The 17,168-nt window shown below is 34.3% G+C and overlaps 1 protein-coding gene across 6 annotated transcripts; it reads right to left on the bottom strand.

The window, feature by feature from the left end:
* Positions 1-3,048: 3,048 nt before the first annotated feature.
* Ssu72 (Ssu72 CTD phosphatase) lies at positions 3,049-4,311 on the bottom strand. Of its 6 annotated transcripts, none has more exons than XM_014356222.2 (6): positions 4,192-4,311; positions 3,964-4,115; positions 3,807-3,890; positions 3,579-3,722; positions 3,238-3,496; positions 3,049-3,169 (listed from the first exon to the last, which is right to left on the bottom strand). In XM_014356222.2, the coding sequence occupies exons 3-6, from the start codon at positions 3,887-3,889 to the stop codon at positions 3,068-3,070; spliced, it is 588 nt and encodes a 195-aa protein (XP_014211708.2). In that variant the 5' UTR covers position 3,890; positions 3,964-4,115; positions 4,192-4,311; the 3' UTR covers positions 3,049-3,067. The 6 variants fall into 6 exon arrangements, with proteins under 6 accessions (XP_014211708.2, XP_089449903.1, XP_089449904.1 ...); XM_089593777.1 differs by having other exon boundaries at positions 3,964-4,107; XM_089593778.1 differs by having other exon boundaries at positions 3,964-4,051.
* Positions 4,312-17,168: the final 12,857 nt, after the last annotated feature.

Raw genomic sequence — 17,168 nt, 5'->3', positions numbered from 1 at the left:
TAAATAATATTAAAAAACCCTTTGCTCCCTATACATCCAAATACATTTTTCTAATACTTATTATATTAAATAATTTTATAAGCTGATACTTATCGTTAGCATGGCCATTTCGGAATTTCATAATAATAAAATAATTCCTTAGGATATGAGTATAATTCTTACATTTAAAACTCCCAAAAAATTATAACCACAACTTATAGTATAAATTATTAACACTTATAAATTTTAACAATTTAAAAACAGATCTTATAAATTATCGAAAATTATGTTCAAGCCTTAAACTTTTACTTTTTTGAAATTCATAATGTAAGTGACAAGTGGTTGTAACTACCAGGTAAAAATTTTAAGTAACGTAACAGTTAACTTAATATATAAGATCTGTTTTTCATTACTGTTCAGATTTTTGTTGCATAATTTTCGAAGGTATTAAGTTTTGATATTTACATACGCTAATTACAAGTTTGGTCTGGAACCAACATTATGTAATTGACATTGAAATTACATATTTAATCAACACAATAAGTATAGCTGCTATACGTAAAATTTTTTTACAACAAAAGACGGAAAATAAATTTTTAGGGAGTTTTATGTAAGTTTTTTTGTGCCTTCGAAGATTATGATTATTGTATAGATAGATAAAAATATCGATCAGAACAGCTTAATCATTTCTTAGAAAAAAAAAAACCTAAAAATTAGTGAAAATTATGTATAAGTGTTAATGATTTATATTATAAGTTGTGTTAATAATTTCTTGGGAGTTTTAAATGTAAGAATTATACTCATATCCTAAGAAATTATTTTATTATTATAAAATTCCGAAATGGCCATGCTGACGATAAGTATCAGTTTATGAAATTATTTAATATAATAAGTATTAAAAAAATGTATTTCGATGTATAGGGAGAAAAGGGTTTTTTAATATTATTTATAAATTTCAATAAAACATAAATAAAAAGGAAATAAACTAGAATGATAAATCACGTTAAAAAAAAAATTTGCCGACAGTTGGAATTGATCCTCAGATAGCAAAACAAGACTAGTGGTGGCATAAGCCCTTGCTACCTTAGCTATCAGAACTTCGAGGGAAGCAGATCTTAAAGTCACATATGTTCATCGATAACCTCCGGGGCTTGTCCTACAGTTCATAACAATTATGATGAGGAAAAATAATTAACCAGTGGTTATATAGCTGAACTGCCATCCTTAAAAAATTAGCTGAACATTTTTTCAAAATAATACTAGATTTCAAATTAAATATTAACGTACGGAAAAAATAAAAAAAATGTTTTGATATCAAATTCCGTGCATACAATTATGAGCATTTAGTTTCACGATTTAATCGAATGTAAGATTGATAGATAACATTCAAGCAAGAGCGAGAGAGCAAGACTAAGTTAAATATATATAGCATATACTCGGTTGCAGTCAAAAGAGAAAAACTCATGTCGTCACTTGCTTTGGCTGTGCGCTCAGATATATAGCTATTTGCTCCGTGCATGACACGCAGCGCCGCCCTCGGTGTCAGAATCACGCAATACCGTACCCCACTATGATTAAATCGTAGCACTGTCGCTTATAGGAGAAAGTATTATTTATTGAATAAGACGTACATACTGCTATCGCGTAAACATCAGTACCCTAAAAATGGATATGATTATCCAAACAGGCTTTAAAAGTATAAGTTGCAACATAGTTTTAAATAATGAAACGCTGAAAAAAGCTAAAAAATCAGTAGAGAGTGGGCACGTTGCCTACGTGCAGGAATATGTAAATAAAGGAGTCGGTCATCTGATCAATTGCTGTGTTATGAGACAAACATCTGTCAGCTTAAATCCATACAAAGTAGAATTATCTGTAAGTACATTATTGCCTATGCTTGACAAATGTAGGTTGTGGTAACATATACATAAATGTGTAATTTATTTATTAGATTACCGAAGACCGCTGTATCTCCGACGTGAGCTGCGAATGTGTAGCTAATCAGAGCCAAAAGTGTAAGTGTACCCCCTGCTTTTCTTTCTTATTGCAATTAACAACGCATCACTGTCTCGTACGCATTTCGTTACTTTGTAAACGAGCGGCCAGTAAGCGCCCCGGGTCATTGGGCGATAGGCGCTTGTGTTATTTTAATAATTATTTATTTAAAAGAGTGGCCAGTAAGCGCCCCGGGTCATTAGGTGATAGGCGCTTGTGTTATTAATAATTATTTATTTAACAGAGTGGCCAGAAAGCGCTCCAAGTTACTGAGTGATAGGCACTTGTGTTATTTATTAAAAATTATTAATTCAACAGAGTTGCCAGTAAGCGCCCCGGGTCATGAGGTGATAAGCGCTTGTGTTATTAATAATTATTTATTTAACAGAGTGGCCAGTAAGCGCCCCGGGTCATTGGGTGATAGGCGCTTGTGTTATTTATTAATAATTATTCATTTAACTGAGTTGCCAGTTAGCGCCCCGGGTCATTGGGTGATAGGCGCTTGTGTTATTAAAAGTTATTTATTTAACAGAGTGGCCAGTAAGCGCCCCGGGTCATTGGGTGATAGGCACTTGTGTTATTAATATTACAATTTTGAATTTCCGCGTGTCTTTGGCAATGCCCCTTCACTGCTGTGCTGTCTGCTCGACGGAACATTCTCCCTAGATCGTACAGCTATATATACGATCTAGGGAAAAAGTTCCGATATTGAATCCGCCTAACCCAACGCTGCGTAGCATTGGCGTTAGCAATCTCTCTTCTCATCTCTGTACTTATACACTCGGTCGCCGTGTCATACGCTCTCAGCTGCTTGCATGCTGACTCCAGTAGTATATGCTCTAAGGTTATATCAAAGTATATTTTGATCACTTTTTCTGGATCACTGATGGAATATAACGTTTAACCTCATACATGCGATGATTATATTCTTTTTATTGGCTCAATCACTTGCGATGAAACAGAATTCTCATAAATGTAATTGTTGTTAAAAAATGTAAATAATGAAAAAAAAACTAAGTTGTTCTAAGGCTCTATGACTGTAGGTAAATATGTTCTCCATTGCATAACGAATTATTAATAAAAACTATATACTTTAATAAAAAAGAACTGTATGTAACATCGATTTATCGAATTTGGACTCAAATTCATGAAGTAGTTCGTCAATATCATTATCAAGATCGTCACTTTTGGATAGCTGAAATGAAATTTATTTAATATCACACAACAGTTCATAATAAGATTACAAAATACAATCTCTCTTACCACTGTAACTAATTCGCAAATAAGAAAAGACCCTACAGTAGCTTCTTCATGATTATCTTGAATGTCAATATTTATCAAATGAGCAGGTCGGTTATCTTTTTGAACCTTAGATTCCATGGATTCTATTACTTGATCATACACTCGCTCTTCACAGGTTATCAATATATCAAATTTGTCTTTTGATTCTTGAAATCTTTCAGGTTTTAATTTTATTCTGCGGTTACGGTCTAACATATGTAGAAGACCATTTTGTGTATAACTAATTAATAATGTCAAGGAACAATCGAAAATATTGATGTATTAGGGACTTGTAACCAGATAAGAATTATAAAATAGGATACTACTGTTTATCTTTGTTCAGTAAATCATTATAAATTTCTTCATATGTTGTGTCAAAGTCATAAATATTAGGACGATCAGGAGCATTACCGGGTAATTTTACTTTATCACCGGTTCCGAAGGATTTAACATTAAAACCTTCTTTGCTGCAAGTAGTGTGAAAAATAATAACATTCAGTTTAATGTTGAAATGTGTGAAAGTTCTCATACTATGAGGTTTAAAGTGTCACCTAAGGTAAGCGTGAGCCTCCATACTTCTATTCATATTACTCGAACAAATGACAGCAACACTTATAGCTTTAAAAAAAGGCATGCTGAAAAGCAACAGCAAAATAACTATTACTAACGAATGGTACGTATTTAACTAAACTTATTAAGCACAGAAACCTTAGTATTAATTGAGTTCCAATAAAATTTTTCAATTAGTGCATCACCAATAATATGCTTAATCCAATTGTAAGTATAATCTATTTAACTGAAAACAATGTTTTAAGTGGAACATATGCCTTCAATAACCATTGGCTCTTATGACTAGAGAACTGTTATAATTAATGAAATAAATTGAGAATAAAAATAAAATTTGTAACTTCATGGAAAAATTATACAATTACTAACCTACGATTTTTTTAATACAACCATAACAATTGTTTAAAATTCTCATTATCAAGAGCTGCGTACATTCGAAAAGAATGAGAAGCAGAATCAGCGAAACACTTTTACTGCTACATTTATAGACTAAGGCTGCAGTCACAATAAATCGTGCAGGATAGAATTATCCGTATAAGGTTGCAGTCACATCGAGCGCAATAGAGCGTGCGATAGACATCTAAGAGAAATAGAGTACTCGTTCTTATGCACCGCGCTCAAGCGCAAGTAGAAGAAGACACAACAATGAACGTGGATATCTATCTCTGTCGCACATTGCCGACAGTGAGAGCGTGCAAGAGAGACAGAGAGCCACGTTCAATGTTGTGTCTCCTTCTACCTGTGCTTTAGCGCCGTACACAAGAACGAGCAGTCAATTTTTCTTATATATCTATGGAGCGTGCAGGATCCCGAACAGAAATTGAGTTTAATCTCTAAGTAGGTCCTGGACAGGTGCCTGAGCTGCCTGCGTAGGACCTGCGAACGAAAATAGACGCTTGTAGAAGCCCACTTCTGTGTTAAAAAGTGGCGAAGAGTTCGTTGGGTACCAAGATAGTAGTTCTGGTACCCAGCCACGTAGAGGCGCTGGTGGCTGAGCGCTCTGAATAAATGAGAATCATGCGGGAATTTCAAATTTCAAATGGTATAATGAGAAATTCTGCGCATATTATTCCTAGTTATGTGAAATATATAGTATGTACATATTAAGTTTGTACATGATTTAATTTTTTAGTACCAATGTGTGTTTTCCTGATTATTAATTGGTCAATGGTCCATCCGACGTGTACATGTACATATTCATAAGTATACTATTATACATTATCGTGAAGGTAGCACGGTAAAGAGAATACCAATTATATTTTTAAATTGTATTTACAATAACGATCCCGACATTGGCTATCTATTAGTACATATTATAATTTTTTATTATTCATTGTGATGACAACATAGTACTGGTGAGAACAATAGGTAGTCTATTTTTTCGAAAATGTAGGTAGCATTATCAATGATAATTCTCATATTTCTATAAATTTTACATACAACAAATGCATCCGCTCGAAATTCGTAAACATCATTCGGACCGTTTGAAGCTGGTTTTATCAAAGTTGAAATTGTTTTTAATGTTTCCAAAAATTTTAATGTTTGTTTAAGGATTTTTATCTATTTATAATTTATTCATATTTATTTACAATTATTGTACGTACAGTATAATAAAAAAAATTTTTTTAAACAATTGTACCTTTTAATATTATTTGTGTTACCGAAGTAAAGCTCTCATTGGGTCCAAAATAATTTTGAATTATTGCCTACTACTGGTTCGCTTAAATCCCGCGCGCATATTTCGACCAATAGCCGGGAGCACACTCTGCTTAATCTCGTTTTATTATTGTTTTGACAAGTTTATGCAGGATCCTTGTTTGTAAAAAAAAATTGCTCGTGTGTCACTATCAGGGCGGACGCAGTCAAGAGATTTTGAAATTGGCTGATGAACGCAGTAATAGTGTTTTAATCCGGTGTTGTAAAATATTTTGTCCAGTGACGGATAAATTAACAGTTTTTTTTATGTTTATGAGAACGAAAAATGCCTTCACCCCGTATCCAGTGTTCCTTTATAGACTGTTGTAATTCGAAACAAAAATCACCTTCAAAATCGTTTCACAGATTTCCCACGGATGACTCCCGATACGTTTTTTCTTTATTGTTTCTACCAGTGGTATAATAAATATTTCTGATGAAAGTGCAACGTTGTGATTGTTTCATCATGTACATGATGATACTAATAACTTTTGCGCACATATTTCCTTATGAGAAATAGGAATTTTAAAATTTTAAAATTTTTTAAAATATCGAGACAGGGATATTCGTTTTTAATAAAAACGGTATAATCGATTTTAACACAGGCGCGATCAGTGGATTAAAAACATCGGAAACATACATCTTGTGGGACTGGAAAAAACGACAGTTTGACAACAGACGAGTGTGCAGTGATCATTTCGAGGAAGACAACTATTATTCCAGCAATGGAATAAAAAAACTAAAAAATTCGGCACTGCCGCGAAATTATCTTGAAGACACGATCCTAAGTAGTACTTCACAACAATGTGACGTAACAAATTTGAATTTAAATAGTTTATCTACTCGCGAAACCGTACATGCAGACAGCAGCAGAACATCGAACTTGTATTGTGCGGAAAATTAAACACCCGTGTCTCAATCAGTTTCCATTCATTCTAGTATCAACAAATTAACATTGTTCCCTGCATCAGATGCTCACACACGCAAAAAAACGATTGGAGAATTAAAAAATGAAATACTTGCTTTAAAAAATCAATTGGTTGAAAAAAAAAAAATGCTAAAAAAGTACAGTATGTTGTAAATAAGTTGACCGCAAATAATGTTTTATTGAAAACTAAGACAGCTAACATGCAAAAAATTTTATATAAAAAAAATAAAAGCATATTAATTTTACAAATTCAGTAAAAAAACAACAAGATAAAAAAAAAATATAAGATAATATCGAAAAGTTGAACAAAAATGTTGTAGAATTTTTTAAAATGCAAGTTGATCACGTAAAGCAAAAGAGGTGGGCAAATAATGAAAGAGAATTTGCTATAAATTTATTTTATAAATTACCCAAGGCCTATTACTACCTACGTCATTGCTACGAAGTCATTGCATATTTTGTTGCAGTTCACATTTTTATAAGTTAAAATGGATGAATCGTGATTTCCTAGATGCCAAGAAAAAAAAATGTTGAAAAAAAACCGAATGCCAAACTGAAAAAATTAAGACATGAATAATCCTATTAGCAAGTCAGTGCGTGTTCTGTTTGTTAAAAAAAAAAAATGTGTGATTCGTGAAAAGTAATAAAATAATAAGGAAAATTGTGAGTCGAAAAAACTTAAGATATTGTGAATTAAGATTGTTTTTTTTCCCTTTAGCATAATAATTTGAACTTTATTGTTTTTTTTCCCTTTAGCATAATAATTTGAACTTTATTGCGCACTTTTTTGTTGATTCCCGAAAGTTGTTTCTTTGCGATTTTTAGATATTATTTCTAAAAAGTATTTATACGTCCATATCATTATTTGTATTTTTTTATAAAGTTTTAGATTTTTTAAGTATTTCTTGTTGTATTAAAATTTGACAAAAAATAACAAAACCAGGCTCAATAAATTATTGATGTAAAGTGTAACTTTGTAGTTATTAACTCGATGTAGTTTAATTAATACTTGTTCATATGATTCAAGTTACAAAATTGTTAATATTTCAGAATAACAAACATTTTTATTGCTCAAAAAGGACAGGGAATAGAGTTCATTAGTTCATCAATGAGATTAACTTGATGCATACAAACTCACCATTTTGAATAGAATTCAATATCTTACGGGCCTCTGTTTGTGGTTGTTTTCTGGAATTATAATAAGTACTGCGAGCGATAAAAAAAAAACTGCAATTTTCGTAGAAAAAAAAAAATGCAGCGAGCGAGATTTGAACCTCCGACTGCCGATAGGAAACAAACGGAGCCCGCACTAGCCAACTAAGCTAACTACACATTTCGTCTTAAACGATTAATAGTTACATATTATCGTAAAGCGCCACAGCTTGTCTGACAGTTAATTCCATCTTGTATTAGGCATGATTATTCGATTGTTCCCCTTTAATGCATCTCAGAGCAACAAATTAGCTAAAAAATATCCAGGTATTTCCGTCATCTGTTTATCTGCTCAGCTTAATGAGATGTGCTGGCTTTATATTAAGCTATTACATCAACGCGTATTTCGAGAGATTGGGGCCCTACTATACCAAATAAATAACGTCATAAGCGCAACAATTTAGTATTTCAGCACGTTCTCGTACTATAATAACGAATCACTCACTATTGACACTATTACCTGTTCCCAAATAGTACATAGAAGCGCCATCTACTGTCTACTTTTAATGAGATTTTTTTTTCGCCACCAGTCCTATGTTGAGTGGGCTTTTATAAGCGTCTATATTCGTTGCAGCGATGGGATATAGTTCCGGCCAGATTTGGGAATTCTCTAGGACCCAACCTCTCTGACGTGGGAAATCACTAGATCAAAAAAAAATTAGTACCGAAGGTGACGCGCGAGATTCAAATAAGGTCCAATAACACAAGCATCCATCACCTGATGACCCGGGGCGCTCACTGGCCACTCTGTTAAATAAATTATTATTAGTAAATAACACAAGCGCCTGTCACCTGATGACCCACGGCGCTTACTAGCCACTCTTTTAAATAAATAATTATTAATAACACAAGCGCCTATCACCTGATGACCCGGGGCGCTCACTGGCCACTCTGTTAAATAAATTATTATTAGTAAATAACACAAGCGCCTGTCACCTGATGACCCACGGCGCTTACTAGCCACTCTTTTAAATAAATAATTATTAATAACACAAGCGCCTATCACCTAATAACCCGAGGCGCTTACTGGCCACTCTTTTAAATAAATAATTATTAGTAACACAAGCGCCTATCACCTGATGACCCGGGGCGCTTACTGGCCACTCTTTTAAATAAATAATTATTAATGAATAACACAAGCGCCTATCACCTATTGACCCAGGGCGCCTACTAGCCACTCTTTTAAATAAATAATTATTAATAACACCAGCGCCTATCACCTGATGACCCGGGGCGCTTACTAGCTTCTGTTGAATAATAAATTATCAAGTAATTACAAGAGCGCCAATTAAAAAGATCTTTGTCGTACTAGATAGGCAATCAAAATTGTGGTATAATTAATGTGTTATCGATCAACTTTTTATCATTTAATAGTGTTGCAAACAAGTGTCCTGTATCCTCAGGAAGAAGGTGCTTGACATACTTATGAATAATTATTTATTTACTAGATTTGCAATTAGCGCCCCAGGTAATACGGTGATAGGCGCTTGTGTTATTTATTAATGATTGTTTATTTAAAAGAGTGGCCAGTAAGCGCCCCGGGTCATTAGATGATAGGTGCTTGTGTTATTAATAATTATTTATTTAAAAGAGTGGTCAGTAAGCGCCCCGGGTCATCAGGTGATGGATGCTTGTGTTATTGGACCTTATTTGAATCTCGCGCGTCACCTTTGGTACTAATTTTTTTTTGATCTAGTGATTTCCCACGTCAGAGAGGTTGGGTCCTAGAGAATTCCCAAATCTGGCCGGAACTATATCCCATCGCTGATTCGTTGGACCTGCTCAGGCTTTCATGGAATTTTATTCAACCATGTGCACAGGACCTGCTCAGGCTCCTGCACAGAAAGCCTCAGCTCAGGCAACCTGGACAAATATAATCTAGTCCTTTACTGACTTTTACACAATTAAATAAGTTATGTAACATTAAAAAATGTTTTTGAACAGAGAAAACGATAAATATTTAAAAAATGACTAGTAGATCATGTGTGAAATCATTTATTAACACTATTTAGTTAAGTTTATAAAAACTATTTTGTCCAGTAAAAAAATTACACCTCTATGTTATTCAATTAATCCTCATGTCATTTCTTTGACGGCTCTGACTCACTTTAATTTGCATTCTATATTTATTTCGCGTCTTTCGTCGAGAATAATGGTTTTGCTCCATTTTAGATTAATTGAAAAAAAAGTTAAGACTATACTGTAGTAGCAGACAGTTGATGTCAGTTCAGGCAAGAGCACCGGACCTGTACAGAAACTGTGCACAGCTTGAACTCACATAATATATGCAGAAAATGCCTATATCTTGCCTGTGCAGGACCTGCACAAGTATTAAGGCAAGCTACAGCACATTTCTATTCGGGAAAGAATTGTCCCCGTAAGCGACAGTATTCCCAATCAAAAACTTCAATGCTGAATCAATGCTGAATCAACGTTGATTTTAGCAATAAATCAATACTGAATCAATGTTGAATCAACGTTGATTCCATGAATGACGGAACACTGAAATTAGTCGTAATTTACATTGTTGATTCAACAATGATTCAACGTTGAATGAACACTGATTTGACGTTGAATCAGCGTTGAATCAGCGTTGATATAAACGTTAATTTAGTAAAAGAAAAATGTAATGCGTATTCAATACAGTTTAACATCAAATAACTGAACCCCCCTGTTTTGGTGTTACCAGTCTATTGCACGGCGCAATTTCCTGCATGCTCTATTGCGCTCTATATGACTACAGCCTAAGGGCTACGCTTCATCCAAGTGACCTAAGGTCTGAGGATAATCAAAATTCCAAACCAGCCGCAAATCTGACTGAACCTGACACTCTTCATAACTATTCTTAGAGCTATAGAATATCATCGGGATATATTTTATTTTGCTATAGATAATTAAAGTGGTACTATGTAGACAATTTTGAAAACTAGCCGCAATAAAAATCAACGGATAGATAAGACTGATTTAAAAACGTAACTGCTATTTGTGGCAAGACAAAAATTTATCTTTCACTTAAAAATTAAATGTTGGACACAATTTGAAAGTTAATTTTTAAGTAAGAGATTAATTTTAATCTTACCGCAAATAAAACTTATTGCAATTTTGCAATACCTTTTATTATTCCATAGATTGGTCTAAGTTGCGACTGGTTTACAAAACTGACAACTCAAAACTACTTCAATAGAAAACTTGCATGCAGCAGGATTCAGTCAACACAACTGATCACCAGAATGAAATATGACAAAATAATTATTCCAAATTCCCTCGAATCATCAGACTCTTTAACTTAAATTTTCTACCACCCTTGGGCATCAGCCCTTGTTCTATTGGAAATTAGGACAGGGCAGGAATTGACATTTTGACCAAAGCCTTATAAAAAAATAGTCTGCTCGTGCTCGTAGTCTCGCACTGGGTATGTTTTTTTTGTAGTCGATCGTTCGTCCAATTCATCTAGAATGCATATTTGTATAGATAGTATACATGTATAGGTATACTTTATTAAGGAATTATACCGAGCGATCGACCGACGTACTACAAAAAAAACGTACCCACTGACTCGTAATGAGCTTCGAGGCAGTAAGGCCACAGTTACATGGCTTTTCCGTTTTCATTAGACAAAAAGTGCAACGTGCACGTTAATACGGAACTCGATGTAACGTATCGACGGAATAAGTCAACAAAATATTAATTTAACTTAATAATTGCCATACTTTTTTTATGCTTCTACGTGTAATTGTACTTATAGCAGTGTTAGCTGTCACGAAATTTCAAAAAATGACAGTCATCCGATAATTTTTATTAAATACACAATATCTGCAAACTATTCCCGCTTAAACTGTTCATGACCATTGGCTGCAACTCTGACGCAACGTACTTTTCTGCGTCCACGTGCACGATGCACTTTCTGTCTAACAGAAACAGAAGCGTCACTTGCTAAATCGATGGTGGGGGAACCTTTTTTTCTGACACAGTAACGTCCCGTTGGCTACTTCCGCAGCCATCTAACCGCGGCTTAAGTAGACCACCTAAAGATCGCTTGTGATTAGTCCACCGCCATTTGAGGCTCACGGGGCTTTAGTCATAGACTTGTATATATGTGTGTATTATGTATATATATATACACTAGTAGGTCTTCGCCCCCCCTGCGTGCTCAAGGTTTGTATTATTATTTTTTAAAGCCTTAAAAAATAATAAAATTAATTGTTAGTATGAAAATAACATGTTGAAGTAAATTTTACAAAATTCGGAAAACTATGGCATTTTTTAAAACTACTCGGGAATAAATTTTCTACGCTGGGTAAAGATTACTAATCTGCTTTTAAGAAAATATTAAGAACAAGCTGCTAATTTCAAATAAAAGTGGTAAAGTTAATACAGACAGAGAGAAGTGCCCTTGACTTTTAGTTTGTCATGGGAATAATATGGTAGGAACATTAGTACCATAGTATTGATAAAGCAACTCACAAAGAAGTAGATAAATCAAACGATTATATTTATATTAATTTTCCTACAGAATATTTAAATAGTATTAAAGAAGGTCTTCCTTCACATGAATTGAATTTAAAAATTAACGCTATTGTTATGTTGATACGAAACTTAAACATATCTGAAGGACTTTGCAATGGTACAAGATTACGAATTACAAAATTATTTAAACACAACATCGAAGCTGAAATAATCACGGGTGAAAAAAAAGAAAATAAAGTCCTAATTCCAAGAATAACACTACAAACAAGCAATTCTTTTTCGCTACCTTTTATGTTGTATATACAGAAAACAATTTCCATTTACCTTAGCTTTTTTTATGACTATCAATAAATCTCGAGGTCAAAGTTTTGATGCCTTAGGAGTATACCTTCGAAAACCATTATTTTCTCATGGGCAATTATATATTGCATTGTCTAGATGTAGAAACCCAAACAAAATTTTCATCCCAATGAATCAGAAAACAAATTTAAAATTAAAAATATTGTTCGGAATGAAATTTTAGAGTAACAAAAAAACTATTGTATAGTTCATTACTATTTTTATACTTTCTTGCAAATTTTATCTTTCATCAAAAAAGCAAATTTCATACCGTCTAGTACCCAGATTTATGTAATCATAAACAATCCGTTTTTTTGTAATATGTTTTCAGATACACCATCATGGATGCAAAATTTTATCAGTATGACAAATGTAACTCAAAATTTTCAAATAAAGAGTGTCTATCATCGCAGGAAACAATTCACAAAAAAAATTTTTTGTATGTGATCTGTGTAGCATTATAACTTTAGACAAGAAAAACTCTTTGCGTCACACAAAGGAATACCAAAACATTAAAGAAGATTTTAAGTGTATTAAATGCGAAAAAAGTCCTAAGAGCAATAATCACTTACAGAGATATTTGAAAAGTGATGAAAAAAACGTTAAAAAAAATATTTGTCAAAATTTTGGGAAAGGTTATGTAAGAGCAGAGCATCTAAAAAGACATTTTAGAGTATGTAATCAAAATAAACATTGTAAGTAAGATAATTGTAACAAAATTTTTTGTTAAGGTCATATAAAATTATATGTGAAAATAAGACCACTTGTAACCGATAATATATAAGGCTTTACGAATATATTTACATTATATATGGGGATGATGGGAAGTGCTGGAGGAGTTGGGAGGGGAGCTAGGGGGAGCCAGGGGGAGCTAGCAAATAAGTAGGATTTCTTAAAAAATGCAAGAAAATTAAAGTATAACTACCTTATTTGGGGCGGAGCTGAGGGGGAGCTGGTGGGAGCAGTGGTGGTGAGGGGGGGAGAAAGGGGAGCAAGACCTCGTTCCAAGTCTTGTGACTATATAATATAGGAAGATATATATATATATATATATAATATTTATAATTTTGGATATATATATATATATATATATATATATATATATATATACATTAGTGGGGCTTCGCCCCTTTAAGCGCCTTACACGCCGACCCCCCCCTTTTACTGTGTTATTAGTGTACTTTTTCAAAATAAGGTTTGTATTAATATTTTTTACAGCCTTAAAAATGATAAAATTAATTGTTAGTATGAAAATAACATGTTGATGTATATTTTATAGAATTCGGAAGACTATGTGACTTTTCGAAATAACTCGGGAATAAATTTTCTACGCTGGGAAATGATTACTGATCTGCTTTTGAGGAAGTATGAAAAACAAGCTGCTAATTTCAAATAAAAGTGGTGAAGTTTATATAGACAGAGAGATGTGCCCTTGACTTTTTGTTGGTAAGCTTTATCATTTCTTCTAGTGGTTCCCTTTTTTAAATGAGATGTCTCTCCTGTATGCGTCAATAGATATTTCTAAACTCTTATAACTACATATGCCCCCTGCGCACTCTGCGCACCAACCCCCGTAATTGCAAATTAGATTTACGAAGAATGCAAAAAACCCGAATTATAATAATTGATACTTAAAATTGATGTATGTAATAAATGTATATTGATTATAATTATTTACATGAATTTTTAACAATTACTTTTCATTTTCCCTGACTTATGCCTAATTTTTATATATTTAAAACGACAACGTATTGAAAGATTTCAAGTATCGTCAAAAATTACAAAATTACGATATTGTTAGAATCACAAATTGATTTTGTTTGAACAGTATCGTTAGTTGATTTTATTTTTTTTTTTAATATTTTGTAAACAAAATTTTGGCCCATTGTTCAATTTATACAAATAAAATTTTGGCCCATTGGTATTTTTTTTTTTTGTTTACTTTTACTTCGTATTTTCGTTCCAGAAAGTTACAAAATGTCTAAACGAAAATTTGACAGCGAATTAGACTCTCAAATTGCAACGAAAAAAAAGAATCTTCCTTTCACATCTACAGAGAACTTGAAGTCTTAATTTTAAGTTGGAGATAGATCTGTGTAAGAAAATTATTGTCAAATAATTAAAATTATTCAAAGCAATGTCTAGATGTAGAAACCCAAAAAAAATTTTTATCCAAATTGAATCAGAAAACAAATTTGAAATTTAAAATATTGTTCTGAATGAAATTTTAGGGTAACAAAAGAACTTTTGTATAGTTCATTATTATTTTTATACTTTCTTGCAAATTTGCAAATTCTCTCTTCTATCAAAAAAGCAAATTTCAGTACCGTCTAGTACTCAGATTTACGTAATCATAAACAATTCGTTTTTTGTCATATGTTTTTAGATACACCATCATGGATGCAAAATTTTATTAGTGTGATAAATGTAACTCAAAATTTTCAATTCAAGAGTGTCTATCATCGCACGAAAAAAATTCACAAAAAAAATTTGTTTCATGTGATCTGTGTAGCATTATAATATTAGACAAGAAAATTTATTTGCGTCACACAAAGAAATGCCAAAACATTGAAAAAAATTTTGTATGTGATCTGTGTAGCATTACAATTTTAGACAAGAAAAACTATTTGCGTCACAAAGGAATGCCAAAACATTAAAAAAGATTTTAAGTGTATTAAATGCGAAAAAAGTTTCAAAAGAAATTATCACTTACAGAGAAATTTGACAAGTTATGGAAAAAAAGTTCAAAAAAAATTTGTCACAATTGTGGAAAAGGTTATGTAAGAGTAGAGCACCTAAAAAGACATTTTAGAGTGTGTAAACAAAATAAACATCGTAAGTAAGATAATTGTAACAAAATTTTTTGTTATGGTCAAATAAAATTATATGTGGAAATTAGACCACTCGTAACAGTTAATATATAAGCTTACAAATATATTTACATTATGTATGGAGAAGCTGAGAAGGAGTGGGGAGGGGAGCTGGGGAGGAGTGGGGGGGAACGGTGGGAGCTAGCAAAAGAGTAGGATTACTCGAAAAATGCAAGAAAATGAAAGAATAACTACCTTATTTTGGGGTAGCTGAGGTGGAGCTGGTGGGGAGCGGGGGAGCGGAGGGGGGGGGGAAACCTCGCTCTAAGTCTTACGACTATATAATACAGGAAGATTTATATATATAATAGATGAGTACGAGTATAAGTCAGGAGTGAGCTTCGAGGAAGGAAGGAGACAATGTCCGCCTTTTGAGGCTTATGGGGAAAGGCATGAGCTTGAAAGCGCATCGTTTAGTATATATATGCTAAATATACTATAATAAATATGCGTTTTTAAGCTCACGCCTTTCTCCATGAGCCTTAATGGTAGACATTGTCTCCTCACTTCCTCGAAGTTCACGACTGACTCGTACTCGTTCCTATTAGCGGGGTGCAAGTCGTTGGAGGGGAGGGCTGATGCCACTAGTTATTTTAACACGCAGTTTTATAAAAACGGGCACCCGAGTTCCCCCGTGGTGGCCACCAAAACAATGTTTTTCTATAAGAATTTACGTGGGTAATGTGACTAATACATCGCAAGAGAGCTTGTATAACTAAACGAAGTGGCTAAAAGTTGAACTAAAACCTATCTCACGCATATCTTACCTCGAAGTGAGATATTTACATATATTAAATATGTAGCGTCTCAGCCCAGCCTGCCGACAAAATGCCATCATCGCAAGCAAGCGCTGGTGCCGAGAGAGGACTTTGACTAGTTCAGTCAAGCTCTTTCTCTCTCGCACGCGCTAGCGTACGGGAAGCGATGCCGCGCTTGATCATCGTGGTACCACGACTGTCCTGCTTGCTCTTAGGCGCTCTCTTACCACCATAGCTGAGGCGAGGGAAAAAGCCAGAAAAGGAGTCGAGAAGAAAAAGGACCAAGGTCGGTCTGCGCGCGGGACGCTGCCAAGCCCGACGGCCTGTACGTGCTCTCTGGCCAAGAGTGCGTGCTCAAGAAAAGCCATGTATAATTATTAACATTATTCCAAGTAATATTTACATTAGGTTTCTCTTTATTGAGTTACGTACAATTAGCTCAACGATGTAGCATGAAAGTGGTATCAAACATACTTGTGCGTACACACCCTTATTACTCGAATCCTTGCCCACGTGCTCGCGCGAAACTCTTAAGTTATTGAGTCTTAACCCAAGACTCCCAAAGTGGTGACCATGATTAGCGAACAGTGAACAGTGATGCACCATACGGACCCGGACAGTGACTTTTTCTCGTGTAGATGTGACCTTATCCTCTACGAGCGTGAATTTCTCTCGAGAGTGAGTCAGTGCGTAGCGTGGTGAGCGACATAACTTTAAATAAAAGGCTCTCTTTTCCATGTGTGAGTTGGAGCCAGCACATGCCAGTGGAAACCCGAAGTCTAGGGTTAGGGCGTTCACGCGGCTTCACCGCCGCGGATCAACTCAGCCTAGAAGTAAGCAGTCCCCTCCGGTCGAGTCAGATAAAGCACTCGTGGCGGCATTGCCTTCTTAGGTCCACCATACGCCCCGAGTGCCTCCACTGCCAACCAACATCACAGTGCGGCACCCCGACATTTATCGGGACGAGGAAGACCTTGCCGGTTTCGACCTGCTACTGTTTTCTCCGGCGCCCGGAGGGCCCCTCCACGGCTTTGGAACTAAGACCGTTCCGTACAAATTTGGCACGCCGCAGGAGGT

The sequence above is a fragment of the Copidosoma floridanum genome, unplaced genomic scaffold, assembly GCF_036245765.1.
Source record: "Copidosoma floridanum isolate Cflo_tuat_1 unplaced genomic scaffold, Cflo_Japanese_pri ptg000020l, whole genome shotgun sequence".
In the NCBI taxonomy this organism is placed as follows: Eukaryota; Metazoa; Arthropoda; class Insecta; order Hymenoptera; family Encyrtidae; genus Copidosoma; species Copidosoma floridanum.
Note: the sequence above shows the minus strand (reverse complement) of the source record. Positions and strands in the feature narration are given on the sequence as shown.